The 25,943-nt window shown below is 39.6% G+C and overlaps 2 protein-coding genes across 4 annotated transcripts; one reads left to right on the forward strand and one right to left on the reverse strand.

Moving 5' to 3' along the window:
* Positions 1 to 313: 313 nt before the first annotated feature.
* snx19a (sorting nexin 19a) lies at positions 314 to 8,904 on the reverse strand. Of its 2 annotated transcripts, XM_078266170.1 has the most exons (13): positions 8,816 to 8,904; positions 8,332 to 8,555; positions 5,563 to 7,074; positions 5,344 to 5,482; positions 5,153 to 5,253; positions 4,951 to 5,070; positions 4,094 to 4,212; positions 3,546 to 3,636; positions 3,299 to 3,449; positions 2,877 to 3,000; positions 1,942 to 2,126; positions 1,727 to 1,814; positions 314 to 1,134 (listed from the first exon to the last, which is right to left on the reverse strand). In XM_078266170.1, exons 3-13 carry the CDS (start codon positions 7,048 to 7,050, stop codon positions 1,005 to 1,007), a joined length of 2,736 nt encoding a protein of 911 aa, XP_078122296.1. In that variant the 5' UTR covers positions 7,051 to 7,074; positions 8,332 to 8,555; positions 8,816 to 8,904; the 3' UTR covers positions 314 to 1,004. The 2 variants fall into 2 exon arrangements, with proteins under 2 accessions (XP_078122296.1, XP_078122297.1); XM_078266171.1 differs by lacking the exons at positions 314 to 1,134; positions 1,727 to 1,814 and adding an exon at positions 2,621 to 2,654 and having other exon boundaries at positions 2,039 to 2,126; positions 8,816 to 8,900.
* Positions 8,905 to 8,918: 14 nt separating this feature from the next.
* Positions 8,919 to 19,007, forward strand: LOC144527871 (carotenoid-cleaving dioxygenase, mitochondrial-like). 2 transcript variants are annotated; one of them, XM_078266173.1, is made up of 12 exons: positions 8,920 to 9,062; positions 10,602 to 10,806; positions 10,904 to 11,115; positions 11,621 to 11,736; positions 11,885 to 11,987; positions 13,452 to 13,580; positions 13,684 to 13,844; positions 13,955 to 14,122; positions 14,466 to 14,603; positions 15,684 to 15,866; positions 17,127 to 17,237; positions 18,418 to 19,007. In XM_078266173.1, exons 1-12 carry the CDS (start codon positions 9,020 to 9,022, stop codon positions 18,532 to 18,534), a joined length of 1,686 nt encoding a protein of 561 aa, XP_078122299.1. In that variant the 5' UTR covers positions 8,920 to 9,019; the 3' UTR covers positions 18,535 to 19,007. The 2 variants fall into 2 exon arrangements, with proteins under 2 accessions (XP_078122300.1, XP_078122299.1); XM_078266174.1 differs by lacking the exons at positions 11,621 to 11,736; positions 11,885 to 11,987 and having other exon boundaries at positions 8,919 to 9,062.
* The last annotated feature ends 6,936 nt before the right edge of the window (positions 19,008 to 25,943 follow it).

Here is a 25,943-nt window from a genome sequence, read left to right on the forward strand (position 1 = left end):
TATTGTGAAGCTAATGTCCTTGATTCTTGCCGTCCGAGTTTGTACCTTCATGGTTGAAAGCCCTTGATTGGAAGTTGCTTTGGATAAAAACTTAAGACTTAAACTTGGATGTCAGCTTAATGACATGTAATGTAATGAATAGACATTTCAGCCCACAGGAGACAGACATGAAATTGTACTAGCAAAATAAAATGAGTCACCTCAGCAGCCATAAGTGAACAAATTGTAGCTGTGCAGTTTACTGACTTACAGTACAAAATGTCTATTCAAGGTCAAATATTGAAAGCAATTACCTGGCTCGTCTTTTCAGAGCACAGCTGATTTCACTGATAGCTGTCACACTACTCAGCTGAAGGAACTAATCACATTGAGAAATGTAGGCTACCAATTATCAGACGAAGGGAAATAAAAGACTTGCATACAATCTTAAAACAGACTTCAGACAGAGAGTATATTTTACACACCGACGATTCAACATCATTCATCAATTGTTGATTTAAAAATAGCATAAAGTCATACTTCAGAAGGAACTCTCAAAAATATGTTTTTGATTGAATGAATAAATACATCAATAAAAACAAAAAACAAGCAATAGTTACAGACCACCTGCCTGTGTTTTGCCTGCAGGTATAAGTGGCCTATTTATTAATACAATTTTACATTTGCACTAGATCCCATGAGCCAATTGGACATAAGAACAGAAGTTGAAGGATTGGGTGAGCCAGCATAACCAACTGTTTCCTTCTGGTGTGTCCTCTTTAGGTGTATCAGAAATATTCACACAATTCTTGTCTTTCTTATCTTTATGTTACAGCAAGTCACAAGGAAGGGGACTTTATTAGCTTCCTCTTTCCACTGACCAATCAGGTAATGCCTGTGCCATCACTCCGGGGACTCTAGTGGCTAGGCCATTATGAATATGTCACAACCCATATACACATGTACTGCACTTTATCCATCAATTGCCTACAATTGTGAGGCATCAGGGTGTTATCATGTGCTGATCATATGTGAGGATTGTCCTTCTCTGTGTCTTTGGCCAGGCTCTGCAGCAGAGACCCCTGGAAGGCCTCATCGCACGACTCAGGGATCAGAAACTCCAGCAGCAGGTCACAGATGCAGTAGATCAGATGCCTGCGCATAATCCCACAAACATGGTTAATGACAGACATGTTATTAAAACAATGTTTAATGAAATGATTAAATAGATAATATGTATTGTATGATGTATGGCATTGTGAGTGACTAAATCAAGTGAGCTGTTATAGCCCTTTTCTTTGTCAATAGCTTTTTCATTTTTCATCATAGTCAATTAGGATCAACACTACCTTAATCTGGGCCGCCTCTCATTTAAAAGATAAACTCCAATTTTTTAGGTCAAAGGCAGTTCTTTTTCCACTGACCTCCCATTCTATTTTTATTTTTAGTTTAGGTTCAAATACATTTCATTATAAGATTATTATGTATGAGGAGTATACAGAAAATGAAACAGATTACACAATTTTCAACAACTTCTGGTGCAAGTCCTGCCGTCCACTTTTGGTATGATCCAAATTGAAATACAGATATTTTTGTGACATAAACAGATACAGATAGTAGCTTGGCGTCACCTCCCTATTTGTTGGTCTGTTTAGTGCATTATAGATATGATTATATCCTGAGTGTAGCCGTCCTAAAACAGCAGAAACAGACGTGTGTTTACTCAACAGTTTGGTAGTTGACTCACTTGTTTATCTGATGATCCTGTAAAGATTCCAGCATACTCTCCAAGCTCAGTCTGTACTTCTCACTTCCCAGCATGTCAGTGATGAGCTCTGCTCAGAGACAAATAATGGAAAAAATAAAAAAAAGACAGCATAGCTTCAGGAGCCTTTAAAAATCTAAATAGCATTTATTTAGCATTCAAACAGCTACAATCTGAATCTAACAACTGTCACATACCTGGGAGTGGCTGCATCAGACAGTCCAGACATTGCTCCTTGGTTTCCTCTCTTTCTGCGGCACTTCGCTCCGGCCGTGGTTGAGCAGGCAGCGTGCCGCCTGGCCATACAGCTTCCTGCAGCACTTGTAGGTAAATTACCCAGCAGGGGGCACTGGTCAGGTGGGCAACTCCTACATCCAACCATCTAAGACAGAATCAGTATTTTAATGCAAAAGTGTTCTTCTGTGAATGAGCTTTTTCTACTAGATATCAGCCACTGTATAGAACAAACGAGTGAAAATAAATGAATATACTGTACAGTACATGCAAACATGCTTTGACTGATTAGGAGGGAATGAAATACATGGGCACAAGGTGAAGCAACACAAAACAAGCATTCTTAAATCTCTATAAATGAAGCATGAACGTTGTTTATTGACAAGCTTAGTGAACCCTAAAACTCCCAGAGGCATATGTCAAGTCCAACAATGGAGGCCAGTATAATTAGTTAATGACAGCAGGACACTACAGATTAGACAAGAACAGTTCCCACAGACTGTGGTATTAACAAGCCTAGTGGTCATTCTAGATTCTCAGTAAGGCATTAGCATCACGTTTAAAGAAAAAACAATATTTTGAAAATCAATTTGAGAGAATGTCATGCAGCAATCGTGTGCTACAAACCACTTAGTGCCTCACATATTAGAAAAGGACCCAGCGTCTGAATGGTCAGCTGTATGAAGGGAAAATAATTGAGAGCCACAATGTCACATGCTCGCAAAATATGTCTCATGTGTAAGTAGTATCAACTGCAGTAAACTTCAACTCCTGTGTCAGCCTTAAAGATTATAATAATGCGTATGAGTAGAACACTGAGTTATTTACACGTTGCAAAATGTATGTACAGGAGGAAAATACTTGTGAAAGCTACACCGGCACTAAAATAAACTCCTACCTCTCAATGAAGGTGCCAAAGAGCAGTCTGATGGTCTTTTGTATGTTCTCAGTGCACAGCCAACTCCACTGGTCCTTCATCAGCAGACACAGAATGTTCAAAGCAACATCTGCCACAGCTGTGTCTGCAGTGCACAGCAACAAACACAGACGCAAAATTAATTCACATCAACACAACTATGGGAACACCTTAAAACATATATACACACTAGACTGTACAGACAAAACACATCAATGATGGAAAGTGACTCCTAGAAATACGCAGCTAATGTCTAAACTAACAGTGTAGTTTTGCTGCACCCAAGTGGCGATGATGCATTACTGCACGTTCATTCTCCAGTGCTGCAAGGAATACACTTCGGAACACTTCCGTACTGGCATGGATAAAACTAACTAAGACAAGACTGTTGTGTAAATATTAACCTGCCCCATGAGTTTTCCCTGAAGTCTTCTTGTCTTTGCCAGGCTGCTCACAGCTCTGCTTTGCTGTCTCTTTCCCATTCGGCCCACATAAAAGTCTTTCCTGCTCTTTGACGAAGCTCTCCAGGCCAGACATTGACATGCCATTGAGGATCTATAATAAGCAAAGCAAAAATGTCAGCTTTGTGCAGTTTCTGTTTCAAAAACACATTTAACAATCAGCGATGGCAGACGCAGTATGGTAACTTACAGCGCTGCCTTCACTAAAGCAGTATGTCAATTTAGGGTGTAGGTCAGGTATATTGAGAGGTGTGGAAATTTTCCTTGGGAACATGAGCCTCCTGATGTGTTAAACACAAAACAAGACATACAAATTAAACACTTAACAAATTCATAAGAATACCAGAGAAACAAGATCATTCAAAGTTTCCATAAGTGTACTCTGTAGTCATTTCAACACCCTGCACTGGATGTTTTGAATGTATTACTGTGTTACCTAGGGGGTAACACAAGGATTGAAAAATAACATTCCTGCTACACAAAATAAAAATGATTTATATCAGATTTATGTCTTTCTCTCATCCTTGTTTTTCTTCTTGTAAAACCCTGGATATTGTTACATCTTGGAGCCTCTGAGATTTATTCAAGTGACTCAATCTAAGAGGGGACATTACTCTTTGGTTGATCTGGTCACAACTCATGGGCAAATGCAAACTGTGAAGAGGTGTCACAAGTAGACACCGCTCACCTGTCAGACATTTTGGGAACAATGCCACTGGACTGATTTGGAGCTCTCACCTGTGTTTTTTGCTGTCCATTGTTCTTCCATCACTATCTCCCTCAATGTCTTCTGTTGGACTGAGGGACTCAGGTTGAGGGAAAGCTGTCTTCAAGGTGTCTAAGGCATTTTCCATCATCTTTAATGGCAATCAAGTTGAAGAAAACAGGAGATCATTAAATTCCCCGGGGGCACATTCAGATCACACTTTCCATTGAATCTGTAGTGTTGATAAAGAAGCTTTAGAGGTGCTGGTAGGCATATTTTTACCTTTGGAAAGAGCCAGGCTAGCTGTTCCCCTCTCTTTTAGTCTTTATGTTAAGCTAAGTTAAACGGTTGCTTCATTTCACATTCACACATATACATATACATATAAATACAGTTTTTCCGCCCTTACTACTTCTTTGGAATACCTACAGTATTTGCCTGATCTTTTTATTTTCTGTTTGTACCATAATTTATTCTGGTCTGAAAGGGTTTTATGTTGAAATGTTAACTTTATGTTCGTACCCTCATTGTATTTATCAGGTTTTTTTGTGTTAAATTGTAAACTTTATATTTGTACCCTATATTGTATGTACTTATTTTGGAAAGTGTTTATTTAAAATGTTTCGGAATAATCCTATAATGGATAGGCCGTGTAAGCGGCCAGACACGATAATAATGCATTCATTCATTCATACAGACATATTTTCAATCAATCTTTTAAGATACTAAGTGTGTTTCCCAATAGGTCGAGCTAGTCTTTTAAGATTTGATTAGATTTATCTTGATTGTGTTCATTTTTATCTAATTTTATCATAGAAATGATAAACTAAATTTTTTACAATCACACTCTGTCCTCACAGGATCGACAGCATGCAGATGTTTTTCTCACCTTATCAATTCTTGACTTTACAAGAGGCTTTCTTCCAAAATATGTGCAACCATCTGAGTTGAGAGCCAGGAACTCCTGCATGTCCTCGTTGTTGGATGTCTCAGGAATGCTGCTTAATTGCTAGAAAAAAAAATCTTTCAAATTACAGAATCACAGAAATGATTACATTTCATTTCATAGAAGTTACGGTCCCAAAACCTACTTTAAGGAACGTTTCCAGTTGGCTTTTACGGGCTTCAACCTTGTCGCTGTCTGCATTGCCAAATGGGAGGTCAGGGAACATTTTCCTTGGGCCTTTGACATCTGAAATCCATGACATTGATTTGCAATGACATATCTTGTCTTGGTATACTAAAGGTCAATGGACAATTAACGCATATGATAATTTCTTACTCTTGATTACTTTCTTAACCTCAGGCTTCTCTTCTAAACGTGTTTGCAAGTTGAGGAACTCGCTGTATCTCCGGTTGACGGTGTGACAGGACGCAGGTTGTAGAGGGCCACTGTTTTCTGCTTCAACCATTTTCTCAAACTGTAAAATAGAAAGTGGAGGCTAATATGTGATAATCAATAATACATATTTAAATATCAGGAAGTAAGAGGTGGCATTACCTTTACAGTGTAGAGAGTATAAGGATATGTGCCTGTACCGCGCGTCTCCTTCGCAGTGATAGTACCAGATATTTGCACATTCTGGATGTTCAAAGGTGCAGCTTGGTTGTTGGGGGTATCAAAGTCACAGGGGGTTAGACAAAGTCTTCTTGGAGGACATGGGGATTTCTCTTGGGCTATACCTGCTGGCCACTTGGAGTCCTCGGGCACCACCACCTTTGGCCCAAGATTTTTCAGAGGACCGAAACAGCCGAACGCCTCATCGTCCATTAAAGTCATCGCATTGCAGAAGTTTGTTGGAGGACCGCAATCACAAAAGCCTCCTGGCAGGTCATCTTCAGAGTCTAAATGAATTAAGGAGTCCAGTGAAACCCCTTTGGGCTCTAGTGAGTGGGAGTAGTGGCCAGATGTGAGTGGACAGCAGTTCACTTTGCATGGTGTCAGCAAACCTGCATGGCAACCTTCTACTTTCCCAGCAGACGTCAGGCTAACCATGCTGCTCTGCAAGGAATCCCTCTCACTGATAGTACTCTGGCTCTGAATATCATCACAGTCAGAGGTGCTTCTGCTGGTGAAGCTGGTTTGATCAGAAGAAGAAGACGGTGACCTGCAGGTGGTCCAGGACTCCTGTATACATCTGTATATTTGACCTGCAGCTGGGAGCTCATCCACATTGATTTCCTGTGGTTCTCTGGACTTGGTGATTATGTCTACAATGGTCTGGTTGAGCCAGTCAGGATCAGACACCCTGCTTATAAGCGGCAACAGCACATTGCAGGTGATGAGTTCTGTAACCACAAAACCTCCAGTCCTGGTTTCCATCTGAGGGTATGGAACAAGCACATGTAACACAAGGTTAACTAGAGCTCTTGAGTAGCTGAGCTCAGCGGCTGCACTGCTCACAGCTGGATGAGGGGCATCTACTTCACTGTAGAGCTGCCAGAGGCTGATGCTCTCCTTTTGCGTCGACTGTATCTTTCTTGCAGTCATGTAGCTCTGCAGGTGACAGCCATACATCTCTAGCAGCCGTTGAACCAGTGCTTTCCTGTCCACTCGCCGCGCACGCTCCTTCAGTTCCATCACTGACTCCAGCATTGAATTACGCACTGCTCGTTCGAACTCCCCCTCCACCTCTGGCAGCAGAGTCCGATACCACGAGGACACAAAGTCACGCACCGCTTTGTGGACAGCATTGTGGATCTCGTGGTTCAACCTCCACTCATGTTCAGGTGAAGACAGAGGTAGGTTTATTTTGCCGAGAGGCAAAAAGTGTTCCAAGTGGAGAAGGCTGTTTGCGTCCAGTACAGCACGGGACCCGAGCCAACCCCCGAGAACCACCAAGAGACTGGTGAAGACGCAGAGGAGCCAAACATTCACAAGGAGATGGAAGAGGACAAGCCATGCCAGCAGAGCTCCGAGCCCTAACAGCCTCCGCTGCCCAAATAACTCTGATAAAGTCCAGTGATCAGAGCTCTTTGTGGAAGGCATTACATTCAGCACGTGAAATGTGTCCTGTTGAAAATGACAATGATATATCCTGTTAGAATATGAATAGTGGCGCTGTAAATTGCTTGCTTTGAATTCAAAATGCTGACCTAACGACTTTGTCACTCTCTTATTAATCAGCCTATAATATTGCCAATCACAAAATCACTACTGAGTGCTTATGAGAGACTGTTTTATATTTACAGAAAAATGAATTGTACCATAATGTTTATGGGCTGAAGTGACTGGAGAAGCAAACTACTCAAAGACCAAGCTTGATCAATTTTCCTGTGGTGGAAGAAGTATTCAAATACCCCCCTAAAAGTCTGCATTTAAAATTTCTCTCAAGTAAAAGTACAGTCAATTATTATCAGCAATCAATCAGTAGCCTATCAGCAACAACATGCATGACAAGTATCAAAAGTTAAAGTACTCATAATGTAGCGTGTTAGTGTTATACATTATAACATTATTGGATCATTATTATTGATGTATTAATATGTACTGTAAGAGGTACTTCAATTTTGTCGTTGGTCAAGGTGGAGCTAATTTCAACTACATATTCTTTTGGTAGTTTAATCTGTAACAATGGATCATATTTTATAAACTTAAACTTATACTGTATATTCTGTATTCTTTATTAGAAAATTAAGTATTAAATAGTGAAGTGTGTGTAGTGTAGTGCAGTGAAATTTCTCTCTGAAATGAAATACTCAAGTTTTATTTTTAAATTACACTTTAGGTACTTTCCTCCAATGAACTTTTCTATAAGTAATGATATTAACCAAATAGCCATATTCCTATTTTTTTTTAAATCTGTAGTAGGAGTAGTAGAGTATATTGTATATAGCTTAGTAACAATAGATACAGTTTAATGCACTGAAGTACAATCATGGCAACAGCAAACTAGCTAATTAAAATGCAGTATGAGTGCAACATTATAACAAAGGTTCTAAACCGTCTCTGATTATGATCAGCATAACGTCATCGTCGGGACTTGTTGCCATGGCAATTTGTAAACTTCGACGGACAGTCAATTTTCTGCTGCATGTTGTCACTACGACTAATTTGGAGAAACCTAGACAGTAGGGAGAAACGCCTCTGGCAAGACTTGTTTACAAATCAAACGTTACTGTACACCTAGCTAGGGGATGGAGCTAATGTACACGCAGCATGTAGCCACCTTACGTGGTTACAGTCTAATGGTACTGACATGACACCGCTGTTAGGGATATTCACCCCTGCTGTAAAACCAGCTGCAAGACAGTAGTTGAAATATATTACCTGGAGGGTTGTATGATCTTCATAACATTAATACAGGCCGTAGGCTATAGGATGTCCTCCTTCTCAGGGACATTGCTTTAATCCGCCAACAAAGATTATCTATCTGGCTAAGTACGCAAATCAAGATAGACCCACTGTTACTGGAGCTAGCTAGCTAGCTAGTAGCTAGGTGTCCACTTGACCTGCCAGCAAGCAAACGCAGCCCGGGTTCACAGCTCTGTGGTCTAAAAACGAATACAGAAATAAATAAATGTGTCAGTTAACAAATAAAAAAATATCTATAAATGATGTAGGAATAAATTAACAAATAGGCCATATAGGTTATATAAATAAATACAATGTTGGTCTTCAATTCATTTCTTTAGGCCTTTATTTACAATTATTATTATGGATTTACATTTATACTTTTATTTCTGAATGTTTATGTCTGTAATGAGCTAGCCTAGGCTACTGATGTCCCTATAAAGCATGCATCTTGTCTTACTTCTGCCTGGTTCGCCCCGCTGATCAACACTACTTTGGAGTGAGGTTAGTAGGCTACCACCCGAATATAACCGGTTTATTAAACTGCAAAAAACGCAGGGAGGGGCAGGGCGCTCTGTCCCATGGATGTGTTAAGAGAACGCTCGTGGTGCGCAATTGTGGTCCAGCAGGACACAGATCCAGAGAGCAGCAGTTTTGTCCATCCATGTTGACTGCTGACATGCCTCCCGTGAAGCTCGAGAGATCAGGTAATAGCCTCCTCCATTTCGTGCTTGTTTTACTGCACAGGGAAGCAGTTTATTCACCTCACCAGCTGATTGTATCAGAGCGCAGTGTATTGCGGGCAGTGCTGGAACATTTTAAGACCATTTTACATTTGAAATGCACATTACACCGTTATTGCTCAAACCTAATTTCGCATGTTTGCATATTTATAAAACCATGGCTGTTACTGTATCGTTATTAGCCTGCTGTACTCTTTGACCGTTGCTGACTGTAAACAGCGCAATATGATGGCGATCAAGACTGCACAGTTTGCAGGACAGTGTTCCCTCGGTAAACTCTTGTGACAGGAGTTTACTGTCAGGTTTAATTTTCACAGGCTAAAGGTCTTTTAAATACTGACAAAACTGCAGTTATTGCATTGTTTTAAGTAGGCTAAATGTAGTACTGACAATATTACGTGATCGCAATGTACAGTAGGCTATATATAGCCTTCAGTTAACGCATACAGTCAAAACGCCTGCAGACAACGATTCTGTTTTCTCTATAGATGATAGAAAATATTGTTTCTCTCAAAACACATACTGCAGGGCAGTGCTCACCGTTGAAGAGGGACACAGGCAGCTGGTGTAATATTATAAATTATTTATCAACAGATCATCAAATATTATCTTTCTACATATGCTTCTTTCAAATTGAGCAAGTCAGCTGGGACAGATTGTACAGTATGCATTTAGGTTGTACAGGCATTTCACTCACATTTACCTTTGAAACACTTTCTAATAAGGAAATGATAATCATGACTATGCAGAACAGTTTGGTATCCAGACAGGGTTACAGATGACAGGGAGTTATCACATTTTCATTTTGTTTGTTGTTCAGGGGAGAGATCGAAACAATATGAACTTGTTTACAATTGGGTGCAGAGTGCAGTCAAATACATCACGTGTTATCCACCCACACTAAATTAGGGCTATTCCTAAAAAGTCCTATGTTGAGTGTATTTATTGGACATTGTAGCAGGGACTTTTCTAGGACTTAAGGAGGTTTGGGGCTTAGCCCGGACCCATTCAGCTGGGTATGGCTTTAGGTGACCCTGTGACAACATTGTATACCCGCTGCAAAACCATGAAGTCAAATTAAGTTAAACTCAAAATAAACTAAATGCAATTCACGCAGTGCAGATCACAAATAAATTGTGATTACCCAGTTGTTAATAGCCAGTGTATGTTCATTTCAGCTGCCCAGTTTGTAGATAATGTTAGTTAGTTAGGAGTAGTAGTAAGAAACTAACGTCCCTAGTGCCTTGCAAATAACCTAATACATATTTCTGGTTAAAGCCTGGGTTAGTAGATTGTAGGATCTACTTCTCGGTAACTTTTTAAAATCTGTAGCTGACTACAAGCTGCCTACTTTGAGGGCAGGGTCAGAAATGACCTGGCGACGCCAATGCATTGTAGGTTGTTGCCTAATAGTTTAGCAGCCAAAAGATGGCCATCTTCCTATGTTCGTCTGGTTTAGGTAACAACAGTATAGGTATGATACAGTGTATGTGTTTCATACAGATGATGACAAGCCTGTTGACAATGGCAAGGACAAGAAATGCATTACCTCAGCATTGGAGGGATTGGAGACAATTGAACCTCTGGTTCGCTCTGTAGAAGAGACCCCCGAGCCAATTTCCGCTGAAGTACAAGGCATCATTCCCTCCTGGATCAATGGCAACCTCCTCCGCAATGGCCCGGGGAAGTTTGAGTTTGGAAATACACAGTGAGACGGGAAACACCTTAATGCACTGCTGCACAACAAAAATGAAGAAGTTTCCAAATAGATGTGATTAAGCTTGTACGTCTGTATTTCATCCCAGCTTCAACCACTGGTTTGATGGGATGGCCATGCTACACCAGTTCAAGATCGACAAAGGCCAGGTGACATACATGAGTCGGTTCTTGCACAGCGACGCCTACAAGAAGAATAGTGAAAAGGACCGCATCATGATGTCAGAATTTGGTACCCTTGCTTTGCCCGACCCCTGTAAAAACTTCTTCCAGCGCTTCCTGTCTCGCTTTGAGATGATGGGTGAGTAGACTGCATAAGAAGGAATGGAGTAAAGTATAAATGGATAATGTGTCACAAGGGAAAGGGCTCATGGTAATCAACATCATGCAGGGCATGCAACTGGTTTGTTGACTCATGCAAGAATGTGGCATTTTTTTCTATCTCAATAAGACCAGCTTGGTAATTTTAGAAGGAGCACAAGAGTCAGAGGGAGAATCTAAATCAGGTGGAAGAAAAAACGATTGATCCAGCATGTAGTATACAGTTTGTACAAACTCTGTTTCGCTAAGTCTGTGGTGAAGCCAGGGGTGGAGCCTCTAAATTACTTTGTTTATATCAAGGTTACATAATCACTTGCTACAGTGGGGAACCAAAGAGGGAACATGTTTTACATTGTTTCACATTCCCACTGGACTTTTCACTGTAACTGCAAGCAGCAAATGATTTACTAAGATTTCTGTTAAAGGAGATACGCTTAAGTTCATTTAAAAAGGCCTCAATAACCCAGTGTTTCTCTCTGTTACAGAGCCCACAGACAATGCAAATGTGAGCTTTGTGAAATACAAGGGTGACTACTATGTCAGCACGGAGACAAATTTCATTCATAAAGTGAACCCAGAAAACTTAGAAACATTGGAAAAGGTAGCCTACCATCATGATCACCATGGAGTTATAGATGTTAATATTGATACCAGTGGACATATATACATCTGTCTTTTTTCTTGTAGTACAGTAACAGTTATATCAACCATAACATCACCTTGCCCTCTTCCTCTGCTATGTTGTGTAGGTAGACTGGAGCAAGTTTATTGCCGTAAACGGAGCCACTGCTCACCCACACCATGACCCTGACGGTACCACCTACAATATGGGCAACTCTTATGGAAGCAAAGGTTAATCCCATGATATCATCCACAAGACCCTAAAGGACTGTTTGTTATTTATTTCAGGGGCCTTTATTCAAAATAGACCTGACCCTCCCTTTACCAGCAATACATTTTAGATGACCCTCCAAAATGATGAGAAAAAAAGGGATAACCCTCCACAACAATTTCTTGAATCCTTCTGTACTGGTTTGCACTTGGTAAAGATGTGCAGATACCCATTTTTTTTATTTTTTTTTTACAGCTATGACATATGTGACTAAACCTCTGCATTCTCATCTTACGCATCACACTCCTCTGTTATGGTGTGGTGGCCATTTCAGTAGATTTACTCACTAACATTGTTGTGGAAACACAATAAGCATGGAAACTAAATGCACACTTCCTGCATTACTGCATTACTTCAAATACTAAGTTACTCAGCTAGTAAACTAGTATTCACATGAAATAAAACATTGAGACCATTCAGCAAAGCACACTGGGTAATAAGAAACTCAACACTGGTTGCTATGGACTCGTCACTAGGCTTCCTCAGTCATTGTATATTTTAGCATAGGTAAGCTTGCCGAAGCTGAACATTATCCAAAACTCCATTTCTCAGACAAGTGTCAATTTGGGAGCTTGCATGTTACCACTCCTTCCTTCTCAAATGCCTTGAAAAGGCTGTCGTTTGCACATTTTCACAAATAATCACCAGGACCGAAAGGATATTTGAGTCGGGTATTGCTGGGGTTGCAGCCTGGAGACCTTCCGTTTCATGCCCTCCCAGCTGGTGCTGATCTGCAGTGTGAGCTTCGACTTTTCAAAATAAAAGCTTGCGTCTGGTCCACTATGTTTTCATACGGTGTTTTGGATGTTTTTGAACTAAATAGTACGGCATTCATGCCTCATTAATACAATTATTTTCTCAGCAGATGTCTTAGTTACAGCACGATGGAGCTAGCAAAGCATTTTTGTGTTTATATGTGCCAGCGGGATTTATTCAGTTTGGGAAATCCCACGGTCTCTAAAGCTACAGCTCAGATTGTCTGGCTGACTAAACAAGGAGGGACCCATCTGCTAGCAATAGGGGCCGAGACTGAGAGAGCTACATGGAGCTACGTGGATAAATATGCACCAAACAAGCCACTTTGAAATGTTGCTGTTCTCATGAATACAAAAGTTGGGTAACCCTCCCCCCTAGACTAAAAAAATGTGGATGACCCTCCCATCAACAAAGAATAAAAAGACCCTCCCCTATTTTCCTCCGGTGGTCCATTCCATAAATACCAAACGGTCCCTAATTAAGTTTTACATAAATCAACAACTGAATGATTTGTTTCTCATCTTCCTTAATGATAAAAACATAATTGTGATTGTTGGATATCTGCCATCGCTTGCTCACATCTAATCTTTATTCAATCAATTTAAAAACGTCAGAGCAAATGTATGTAAAAGCTATTACAAGGTAGATTTTTATCCCGGGGATTTCAGGAGCCCTGTACAACATCATCAGAGTACCTCCTGAGAAGACAGATGCCAAAGAAACCCTTCAAGGAGCCAAAATACTCTGCTCTATTGTGCCTGCAAACAAGTCTCATCCCTCCTACTACCACAGCTTTGGTAAGCTAGCACCCCTAGATATATCATTCATTGGTGATGTCTGTGTCTTTCACGCTGCCGCCCTCGGCTAAAAAGCCCAGTAACACCCTTCTCCTTTTTCCAGCTATGTCTGAGAACTATGTGGTGTTCATTGAGCAGCCAATTAAGATGGACCTGCTGAAGATAGTCACATGCAAGCTGAGGGGGAAGGCTTTGAGCGACGGTATCTACTGGGATCCCAAGCAGGAAACTGTCTTCCATCTCGTTGACAAGCTAACAGGCGAGGTGAGATGTGATTTACGTCTAATCTAGGAAGCTCGATGGAAATTCTAGTGGGGAAAACAATTCTCCTGCTTTATATCCCAGATCATCTAATGGTGTTTTCTGTGCCACAGGTCAGCCCAGTGAAGTACCACACCAAGGCTATCTCCACCTTCCATCAGATCAACGCTTTCGAGGAAGATGGATTCCTGATGCTCGACATGTGCTGCTCAGACGACGGCCAAGCCATCAACAACTACCTCATCCAGAATTTACGCAAGTCAGGAGACGCATTAGATGAGGTCAGTATATGATTACATAAGTCAACACTCTTTTGTGCAGTTACTAAAGGAAATATCCACCCTAAGATACTCTTACACTGTAATTTTTTCTTGAGTAATAAATAGCTGGGCATTATGGGTTTCCTTTGTTATAAATAATTTCCAAATACTTTAGGAAGAAAACGTTTTCAGTGTTAACTTTGTTGCTTTCTCTCTGTTGATAGTTTTAGATGTTTATGATGTTTTCAACTGTCTTTCCATTACATTTCTTCTGTCTCTTTGCCCGAGACAAAAAGATATACACTGTAAAGGAGGAATCCATAACCTGCGTCCATATTTCATAGTTCCTGTATGGTGTCATTAGGTGTACAACACCATGGGCAGGGTATTCCCTCGGCGTTTTGTTCTGCCCCTTCAAGTGACAAGTGAAACCGCAACAGACCAGAACCTGAACATGCGGCCCTCCAGTGCAGCAACATGTGTCAAAGTCAGCAAAGATAAGGTGAGTTGTTCAGAAATGTGTCCCGACAGTTCATATTGTGCTGCACAAAACCGATGAAGTACAGAAGAAGTAATCAGCTCCTTTACTTAATTAGAAGTGGCAATACCATGATGTAAAATACTCTATTACAAGTCGTACTTAAACGTTCAGTAGACTTCTCAAAATTGATTAAATTATTAGATTATTATTACAGAAGACACTGAAGTTTGTTGTAGAATGAATGGGAAAAAGCACCTACTTAAATGCCATGAAGTAATCACTAAATATGTAACAGTAAAAGTATTGCTAAATTTAGAAATATACTAATAAAGTCTGTGATTTGGGGCATTTATTTTCACAGGTATATATGGAGTACATGCAAATTTAGCAACCAAAACAATTAAATTCTTCATATTCTTCTAAATGGTTGCTACAATGATTGATTTATACAGATTTCAAATTTGTCACAGTCCCAGAGGTAGAACTGCAGTCGCCATTTTCACCTCCCAAATGTTTAACCAGCAGGGATGAAACAGATGAACGTTTTGTGAAATTCTTTTGTGCTTAGCTCCAGAGGCAACTATTTCACTATCTATATAACTCATTGAAAACAAAATGGAATAGAATAAAATACTAGAGAATAAAATAAAATAAAGTAAAATATTTTACAAAAGAAACTATATAGATGTACATTTCAGAGAAATGAAAAACAGTATAAGTGAATTTTAGAAGAATTGAAACATTATAACTGGTACATATATCCAATGCAATCATGTATGGCAGGTGGATAAATAAAAAATAAAATGGCGAATTATAAATGATCTGGAATGAGTGTCACTGAGACGCTGACAGGCTTTCTTCATCAAGCTGCTGCTGACCTTAGAGGACCATGATAAACGCTCTGTGATGCAGACAGCGAGGTATCTGAAGCCGTCCACCCTCTCTACCGGGACCCCGTTGATCCTAAGTGTTATAACAGATCATCAAAATTCCATTGACAAGATACACTGAAGCTAATACCCAGTGAACACATGGAGGACCATGGTAAAAACTTGATGATTTTAAGTGACAATAGACAGTTGATCCGCTCTTTGTCAACAGGTGTTCTGCCAACACGAGGATCTCCATGGAGATGACCTCCACGAGTATGGTGGCCTGGAGTTCCCTCAGATAAACTATGGGAGATGTAACACACGGCCGTACCGTTATTTCTACGGTTGTGGCTTCAGACACCTGGTGGGGGACTCCCTGCTCAAGATGGACCTGAAGGACAAGACGCTCAAGGTGTGTGTGTGTGTGTGTGTGTGTGTGTGTGTGTGTCTGTGTGTGTGTGTGTGTGTGTGTGTTTAGTTTAGGCAATTCTATATCCATATCAGTTTAATGCTAAAATCTCACAATAATACTCTGAATTCCTTAAGACGTTGAACAGAGGTAGAATTTTTATTGCTGTTTTTGTTATGATATTGAAGATGTCAATATGAACAGCTGTTACCATTGTTGTTTAATTGAAGTAAATTATCAAAGTATAATAATCTACACTAACTACCCTTAAAGAAGTAAGTAGTAAAAGTAAAATGCTGTACACAAAGCTTTTATTTTGGAATATGGTGTGTGTGTGTGTGTGTGTGTGTGTGTGTGTGTGTGTGTGTGTGTGTGTGTGTGTGTGTGTGTGTGCGTGCCCTACGCGGACCACTCTGTATCACACACTATCTATAGCAACGCCACCATCAGTGAGGAGATCCTTACTTTCTGTATAAAAGCACGTCTGCAGGTTCTTCCTACAAAATACAACTTATCACTGTGGTTTCCCTCCATCCATTCACCCCTCTGCATGTTGCATGACCCTCCTCAACACCTGGAGTCAGTAGCCCACATCATGAACAGTTGTCCATCATTTAAAGAACTATATGCTGCCAGACACATGTCATACTTGTGGACCTCATTGCTGCTCAGATTCCCTGCGTGGCTGGTGAGCAGATCTTTAAACACACTACTGTACAGTCTTAATGGTTTAACTCACCTGCAAACACACAGGAATTGCTAATACACCAGATAATGTTAACATCTCTCAGAATGGCAAAACAGTTAAACTCTTTGAGGTGTCATGTGCATTTGACTTGTTTGTGGAGGACTCTTACTGTTCTAAGACTCTAAAATACCAGTCATTGCTATCTACCATTGAGAACCTTGGGTACAAATGCAAGCTCATTGTGCCAGTGTTTGGTAGTCTAGGTCTTGTACATAGGTTGGCGATCTGTGACAGGGGCTATCTAAAACAGGAGCCAAACAGTTGGCAAAGTACTGTTCAATCTCAGCAACTATAGGAAGCATGTTTATTTAGAAAAGGTGATGTTTCCTGTACCCTTAGAATTATATAATTTATAACAATGTGCTAATCTGTTTTAATCTGTTGGCTCATTCAGGAAATTTGATTCCTAATGAAATTTGACTTTGACTTGATATTTATTTTGTGTGTGTGTGTGTGTGTGTGTGTGTGTGTGTGTGTGTGTGTGTGTGTGTGTGTGCGCGCGCGCGCGTCCTCAGGTCTGGTACCAGAAGGGTTTCTTCCCATCAGAGCCCGTGTTTGTGCCGTCACCTGATGCTGTGGAGGAGGACGATGGCGTCATCCTGTCTGTGGTTCTCACCCCCTCACAGGTAAGTTTCTGAAGATGTACAGCAACTGTAGGAGAGCGCACATGAAGAGAACTGTAATAGTTTGTCAAAAGTTTAGTAGTGAAAGTGCTGGTCATTCTGGAGTTACATCAGTGTTATAATGTGCCACTGTATATCTTTAACTTTAGAGTTGCAGTTGCATAGGGTTTCTTGAGTTTTAGTTACCACCAGGTGGCAGACCTGAGCTCTGTTCATTTTCTCTTCCAAGTCTGTTATTAACTGCAGGCAAGGCAAGGCAAATTTCAGCAACAAGGCAAATGAAAGTGATTTACATAAAACATTAAAGAGCAGTTACAACAATTAAAAATATAAAAACAGCTACAGACATGAAAATGAAATACAAGAATAAAAGTTACAGTGCCGTGTAAGAAATGGACAATTACTTAAATAAAGCAGCAGCAAACATAAACATTTCCAGCCTTGATTTTAAAGAAGTGAGATTTGCGGCAGACCTGCAGTTTTCTGGCAGTTTGTTTCAGATGTGGTGCATAAAAACTGAACGCTGCTTCTCCATGTTACGTTCTGACTCAGGGGACAGACAAGCAGACCTGTCCCAGACGACCTGAGACGTCTGGCAGGTTCATAATGTAGCAGCAGATCAGAAATGTATTTTGCTTTATAAACCAACAGAAGTATTTTGAAACCAATCCTTTCTTTTCAAAGTGTAGAATGTAAAAGAGAGTGAGCCATCTCGAGGTGTTGTTCTTGTGCTCCTTCCTGACAGCATGTTGTGCTTCAGTGTATTATTAACCTTCTCTCTTCGCTTAACTATGCTGTTTCTGTAAAAATAAATCAGGTAGTAAGTAAGTTTATTTATATAGCCCCTTTTAAGAGCAGCTGTCGCAAAGTGCTTCACAATAAAAGACAAATAATCAGACATGAAATGTAGACATATAAAGAAGGTCGAAGGAGAAATGAAGCTAAAAATGAATCTGTGTCGTGATCAGCAGTAGTTTGATATAGTCTGTCAATCTCTCGCACTGTGGAAGACTGAGAGTGTGCAGAGCAAATTCAATTTTTCTTCTTCCTTTCCGATAAATAGCAGCATGTTTTTGAACAGTACTTGTGCCACTTGTGTCAAACACTCACACATTATTTAATACAATGTTTTGGTCCTCTCTGTGGTTTTTGATAGTTATTCCACCAAACCTTTTCTCTCCAGGATAAAGGAACATTCCTCCTGGTTTTGGATGCAAAGACATTTGAAGAGCTGGCAAGAGCCAGCGTGCCTGTTAACATGGCGTATGGCTTCCATGGCACCTTCAACGCTTCTGCATAAACCTGTTTCGGTTACATTTAAAGTGTTTCTGGAATAAATATAAATAAAACAATACCAAATGCAGTGCTAATCATTATAACCACTATATTGCTGATGGTACGGAGTTACTGCACTGTATGAAGATAGATGCAGTTTTCTGTTACTGAATGAATAGTTTCTGTTACTAACTGCATGCTTTTCTAAACTAGTTTGTAGTAACATTACAGTAATGGCATTAAGAGCCTTAATAAACTTAAATATACTCATAATAATATTATGAATTATATTCCTTTCATAATAACCTGAAACTGGTACTCAGGAGTTATTATACTGTAGACATCAAGCCTGTGATTTTCAGGTTGCATGACCCTCCAACCACTCAAGTACCAAATGAACATTTTCTTCAAACATTCTTTTTATACTCAAATGTTTTTTGTTTTTTTTTGACAGGTTTGACTGTTATACACTCTTTGCCAATAAAATGTGTACCTCTATCTGAACTGTCAAGTGTGTTTACAAAGTTTTGCATTGTCTGTGCATCCTACACACATCAAAATCGAAAAGATAATGTCGAAATGTGAAATGTGCTAACATATGAAAACAGCTGTTTCATGTGTAGCTTTATAATTTATATTGCATCAATATAAAGACAGAAAAAAAGATAGCGTTATATTATGTTTTGAAGCTCCAGATAGCTCTTATTGGGAGTTTTACACAAAAATTAAAATGTTGTTTGATATATTTAAGTGTAAATAACCTGTCATGTCAAGTGATCATCATCACTAGATTTAACTTGCACATTCTTCTTACTGCCTTCGCTCTGTTAGTCGCTGAATTACAATTTCTATACTTCCAATCTTTTCTTTTCCCCACAATTTACACCGAAAAAAAATGCTATTAAATCAAATTTCACACTATTTTTAAGTCAGATTTGTCTTTTAAAAAAGGATGAAGAATTTCAATGCTCAGAGCAAAACATTGGATTTTCATTAATAATATTGTCTCAGGCTAATTATTCAAGCACAATTGAGGAGTTCTGTTTCACAACATGGATTAATGTTAAATATTACACTAACATTAATTAACATTAAATGCTCACAGTGGTCGCTGGCAATTTTGTTTTGCTAATATGTAAACATGGAAACTGCGTACTGTAGGTACTCAATGTGACTCATTACATATGTTCATTAGTCAAATATAAGAGTGTTCTGAATTAGGGCTATAAATACATATTTTATTATAGGTTTTAAATGCACATACACATTTATTTTAATACATATAAAACTAGTGCTTAAATATGGTCCCAATTGTTACTCCCTTGTTCCACTATACCTACATTTAAGTAGAAACCAGTAAGTATTTGTATATGTACTGATTCATATGACCCCCCCACCACACGCACATGCAATCAGGGGCATAGCACAAAATTCTGGGCCCTGTAGAAAGGCATTTTCTATGGGCCCCTCCCCGCATCCACAGCTATTCATTTTAGCATCTTTTTGGGCCCTCCTCACATATGGGCCCTGGGGACTCAGTCCCCTTTTTCCCCCCAGTCCTTGCCCCTGCATACAATCACACACAAATGGCAAACCAATAAAAATATGTGCTAAACGAGTTTTTTTGTCTGCTTTAAGAAATCCACACATCAACCACTAGAGGTAGGCACAAGACGCCCTTTCAGCTGCTGTCAGAGTCGTGCCCTAAATCTGCAGTCAGGAACTGAACTCACTACCTGACCAGGATTTATTAATACAAATGTCAACTAGAGAAAAGAAAATAGGGCAGAAAAAAATAAAAAATAAATAAATAAATATTGCATGATGCTTTGTATTGTTTGTGTGCAACTGGACAACAGGAAGTCCCTTGGTTTGTGAACAGTGCAACTTCTCCCTTCAGTGAGCGTGTTGCACTCTCTGTATTGTGTCCCTCATAAACAGCAGCCCATTCTGCTTTCAGATGCATGATTGTGAATCTTAACCGATCCACTTTCTGGCTCATACAACCGTTTCAACAAAGGGGTAAGCAGGACCAACGTCTTTGAAGGAGGCGGGCTCAACATGGGCACGCTGGCTATAAGAGAGTTTAAACCTGTGACCTTCTCACAATTGGACAGTCTGTAACCGCCAGCCCACCCTGCCACTTGAAAAACATACTGCAAACACTGTTGGAGCCTGGCATTGAACCTCAGAGGGGTTATTTCCAAGTATGTGACCTTAACAATTGTATTTATTTTTTAGACAATTGACTAAATTGATTTGGGCTATTCAAGAGTAAACTTGAAGAAAGTAAGAGAACGATAAGCAAAAAATAAAAAGAGTTGGAATAAATCAAAAACAATTAAAGCAGATGATTAACTAAAGCTTCCTAATTCACTTTTTAGGCTGTGTGTGGCCGGAGAACAGATGTGCATTTCCATAGAGAAGTGAACAAAAGGGAAATGAAAAAAAAAGAAGAAAAAACTCTCTGTGTGTTCCTGACAGCCGGTTAAAGCAACAGGAACCAAACTCTTAAGAGAAAACCTCTAAATCTTACATTTTATTTCTAGCCAATTCATTTTAAGTTTTCAAAGTTTTCGTGATTTAATGCATTACGGTACATTATATTAGAACAATGGTGATTTCTAAAAGTCAAAATGGATTTCATGAACAATATGTGATAGTACATTAGTTTTCTCTGTCTGAAACTTTCAAAGAGTTCCACAACAAGTACTTCTGAGTGCAATATTCCCCTCAATCAATACATTAGTACACTAATATACACCAACAGAAGGAATGTAGCATGACAAGACAAAATAGAACTATCACAAATAATTACAGGGATTTATCAGAGATTTGACGTGATTTTACATTGATCCACTTCAGTTAGTACAGCTCATTGAACAGGAATCCACCAGCTGCTTTTTTAAAATGCATTCTGCAGTGATAAGTGCTGACAGATATCTTTCCCTGTAGCAAACATGGAAACATGTTTTTTAAGTCATATTTACGAAGAGATCTGTATTTGTTTTTTTAACAAGCATTACACAAGAACCTGAATTGGAACCTTATCCTTTTTTTTTGTCATTGCTAAACTCAGTTGTGTCAAACAAATATAAACATGTACTAGCAGCATGTGAACAATCATTTTTATATCGATCACTCTACACTGGTTTAATTTTCTTATTTAGCACAGACTGACTGTGGTACAGGGAGCGGCAGCAGTTTTGTAACATCTATTAAGGCAGTCAGTAGTGTCTCAGGTCAGGAATTGTGATTGTCTAGCAGGATTTGTAATCAGCTGTGGCATAAGAAGCACGTTTATTTTTAACTTGTTTCTCCTTTGTGATATGAATAGCTCTGAAAGCTGCTGCCGTTTGTCTAAATTCAAGAGATGTTCGAAGTCAGACACCACTGAGAACATCTGTACTGCTGCAGTCACCAGGACCCTCTGAAGACATATTATGTTATATAAGCTTTTAATAATGGTATATTATTTGTAGTACTCATTGCAGGAAGGCTATACCAGAGAGAAGACCCTAACCCTAAATACAGTTAGTTATTGAGCATGCACTACTCACTGAATTTTATTCACCTATAAGCCAACAGCAGATACTGAAAGTTTCAGTCACTTGGAGGCTTACTGATGTATAATCACAAAATAAAGTTGATTAGGCAAACATGTTAGCAAAAACCTGTGGGTTTGTCACTACGAGCGACACCTTACATATTACACGCAGTCATTTGATCCATTGTTAATATAAAAATATTGATTAGAGTAGCTTTAACAATTTGACTGACGGTAGTTATCTACTACAGTGGGTCTTGACTGGTGACCATGCAGCATCAGTCAGCTCAGTCTGTATTAAACCAGAAACTGCGAACAACAAGAAAAAATATTTATCATAAATTGAATATATCTTACAGTAAATATAAATGTACTTTATGAAGTAAAAATAATATGAAACAATATCGGAGGGGTAAAAAAAGAAAAATCAGACCATGTGCCTAATCTGTCCCTCCACCAAAATGACTTACCCTTCCATGTAAGCTGATAAACATCACAACTGTTAATGGACCCTGCCCAGCCACACAGGTGTTTTCACTTATTCTGTCTGATTAGACCTCTGCTCAAGTTGGTGGTAAGGTGGAGCTAAACTGGGAATTATGTGAGCTCCCAACAGCCTAATACAACAACAACAAAAAGATAAAAGTATGTAGGAATGAAAAAAAAAAAAAAAAAGACGATTAAAAAACATCTGATTGACAGAGAAGATTTGTGATACATAAATAGTTGCACAAAAGTTCATTAACTTTTTAAGTAAAGTGAGGGACATGTCAATGAAGCAGTCCGTACTGTACATGCTCAGAGAGTGCGGTGGTCTAATCAGTGAAAGTGAAAACACGTGTGTAGCTTTACCATGGGTGTCTCCTAACTAATGTGCATACATTAATCTAAATATACAACACATTTGAATGAGGACAAAAATGACCTTAATTTATAACACACATATTGTGCCTTATTCTGAGCCCGCACGTGATGCTGAAATAAAGTATGATAAACTCACCGACGGAAATGAAAACTATGAATTATACTGCATCATTTTAAAATAACAACAGTTGTATTGCTTGGTATTGGCAAGTAAGGGTTACATAAACACTTTTTCTTTAAAAATATCTTTTGAGTTTTGAGAGACATTGGTACTGCTTACCCAACTAATTGAACTGCAGAGCCCTTGTTTAAAAGGAACAGTTTGACATTTGTAGTTTTTACATTTCTGTTTGTGTTCAAATGAAACAAACAAGCCACACGTTTTTTAGTTTTTTCGACCTTCGTAATTAGCCAGGCTAGCTGTTTCCACCTGCTTCTTTATGCTAAGCTAAGCTAATAAACTCCCAGGCTCTACCTCAGTTGATAAAAGACATGGTATGGATCTTCTCATGTATGTCTGATAAGGAGCAGTGACCTTACATGTATGCTTCAGAGTTGGACAATCACACTGATGTAATTCTAAACAAAACCAAGTACTGGTACCACAAGTTTTTCCCGGGTTTCTCCTAATTTTTTAGCCCCATCTCCCGGACCCCTCCCTGTTTGTTATTTCTCCCGGGAAACTCCCGTAATTTGCATGGCCCAAACTCCTTCATCAATAATCGGACCAATATGTTTGTCTGATGTTGACCAGTTGCCAGATCTTGTATGAAACGCATCCTATTCACACACCATATACAATTTTCAACCCGTTTGTCACGTCACCCTGGCAACCTATAACCCAGTTGCACAGTTGATCTCTGCGCAAGCATTGCGGAAAGTTCAGACCCGAAAGCGAGCTGATAAAAAAGGCAGGTGAAGGCGGTGTTCCCGCAAAGAAATCGAAAAACAGTGTTGCGCCCAACAATTTACATGCATCTTACCTAGTCATGTCGACCATCTCCACGCTTTTTGTAAGGTGTGTCGCATTGATTTTAATGTAGCACACGGCGGGAAAAATAACATTACCCAGCACATTAAAACACAGTGGCACCATCGCACAGAAGAGGCACATAAGGGCACACAGGCGATTTCATCCTTCATCACGAAAGGACAGACAGAGGCAGAAAACATGATGCAAGCTGAACTCACTTAACACTTACAGTACACTTAACAGTATGTATATGATGATTAAGAATAAAGTTTGATCCTTTTGGTCAATCTTCCCATCCGACTTCATGTAAGACAGCAAACAAGCATTTTCTTAAAATGTTTGTTTTCCTTTAAAACTCCAGCTCTGCTTTTAGATGTCAGAGAGAATCAGCTTTTACCATCCTAGAGAGAAAATAAAATAAAAATGTTTTTTTTCCTGACAGGTAAAACATAGATCAACCTTCCCTGACAGATTTGTTTTTAGCTCCACAGCATGTTAACAACTGTACAGTGTGTTTTAAATACACTGCAGCCCTCTTTCAAGTAACATCAGACTACTAAAACAGAGTTTTTCACTTCTGTTTCTCTTTTGTGCGCTGCATTCTCCTGTTAATCATGTACATGTGAGGAATCCTATTACCACACACACATACCCACACCCACACACACCCACACACACACACACACACACACACACACACACACACACACACACACACACACACAGACACGGATACACACACACACACATATATACATACACACACACACACACACACACACACACACACATACATATATATATATATATATATATATATATATATATATATATATATCCACACACTAAATCCCTGCTGCAGTCTTTTCAATGCATGCAGCCTGATTCACGTTAACCCATAAAACATGTCTGACATATTAATCAGGTCTGCATGTGGGGGTAGCTCTACTATTGCACTGCTGTTAGGGAGAGGGCTCTCATTGGACCATCTTATGCATCCTAGTGGCCAATAAGAGAAGGCTGAATCTCTCCTCTCCTAGCAACAAGACTCATTTTTTTCTGAGCGGTGCAATCAGCAAATTGACACCGATAATTTTACAATATGAATAATTTCAACTTAGCAGCTTTGCTACAGAAGCAGGGCAACACAAGTTTATCCTCTCCCACATCACTAAAAGATCTCTGTTCTCTGTCCCCGTTTTCTCCCTCTCCCTCCCTCTCTCCATCTTGGCTGCAGCTCTGTCTCTGAGTGCATTCAGGCAGCTCCTGCTCCTGTCTTACCATCTTAAAGGAACAGCCCTGCATATTAAGTTTTTTTTTTCCCTTCTCCATTCAGGGGCATTGTGGGAAATGGTCTGTACTTGTTGACCTCACTGTGGTGAATGGCGGGGCCTCTCTCAGGAGGGAGAAGGAATACCTTGGCAAGAGCTATCATTTCCCCGAGACACTACCAACCCCTCAGCTATGAACTTCTCTTTCTGCGCAGATGTTACACTCGTAGCTCGGTTCGGCTCGTTTAACATTTAACAGTTTCAACAAATCACAAAAAAGAAGGCTGAATATTTTTAAGATACATTCTTCTAAAACAAAGGTCTGCAGATGAAAGGTAGTAATGTGGGTTAGGGTTAGGGTTAGGGTTAACTGTCTAAACATGTCCTGTTAGATAGAAAATGTAGGTTTGCTGCAACATTAAATGACTTGGCTTTGGCTCTTGCACAGCACCTGTTGCCAGGCTACAGCAGTGCACGTGCACATGGCTGTCCGACCCTTGACCCTGAATGCATTCCTGTCCTTGCCCCTCTGGGAGTCGGGGAGAGCAGAGCACATGTTACATGTCTGCAGAGCAGCCTGACACAACCAGAAATACGTTAACTTTTTCAGCTATCATATTGCTCGTGGTGAGCTCAGGTATGGGTCACAATTTGCTCTGCTAAACCAAAAAACCCAAAACACAGCAAGTTTGCATCTACATTTTATGTCATGATTCATCTTTTGTCTCACTCTTTGGATATTAGTATTCAAATCAGAGTAAGAAGCTGCAGGGTTGGCT

The sequence above is a fragment of the Sander vitreus genome, chromosome 13 (assembly GCF_031162955.1).
Source record: "Sander vitreus isolate 19-12246 chromosome 13, sanVit1, whole genome shotgun sequence".
Lineage (NCBI taxonomy): Eukaryota > Metazoa > Chordata > Actinopteri > Perciformes > Percidae > Sander > Sander vitreus.

Excerpts from the sequence above, each read along its gene's own strand:
- snx19a (XM_078266170.1), bottom strand. The coding sequence starts at position 7,050 with ATGCCTTCCACAAAGAGCTCTGATCACTGGACTTTATCAGAGTTATTT. Across the intron at positions 5,254-5,343 it reads GGTTAAGAAAGTAATCAAGA|ATGTCAAAGGCCCAAGGAAA; the intron begins GTAAGAAATTAT and ends CATGGATTTCAG. Across the intron at positions 3,450-3,545 it reads GCTTTAGTGAAGGCAGCGCT|ATCCTCAATGGCATGTCAAT; the intron begins GTAAGTTACCAT and ends TGCTTATTATAG.
- LOC144527871 (XM_078266173.1), top strand. The coding sequence starts at position 9,020 with ATGTTGACTGCTGACATGCCTCCCGTGAAGCTCGAGAGATCAG. Across the intron at positions 13,845-13,954 it reads TTGACAAGCTAACAGGCGAG|GTCAGCCCAGTGAAGTACCA; the intron begins GTGAGATGTGAT and ends TCTGTGCCACAG. Across the intron at positions 14,604-15,683 it reads TCAAAGTCAGCAAAGATAAG|GTGTTCTGCCAACACGAGGA; the intron begins GTGAGTTGTTCA and ends CTTTGTCAACAG.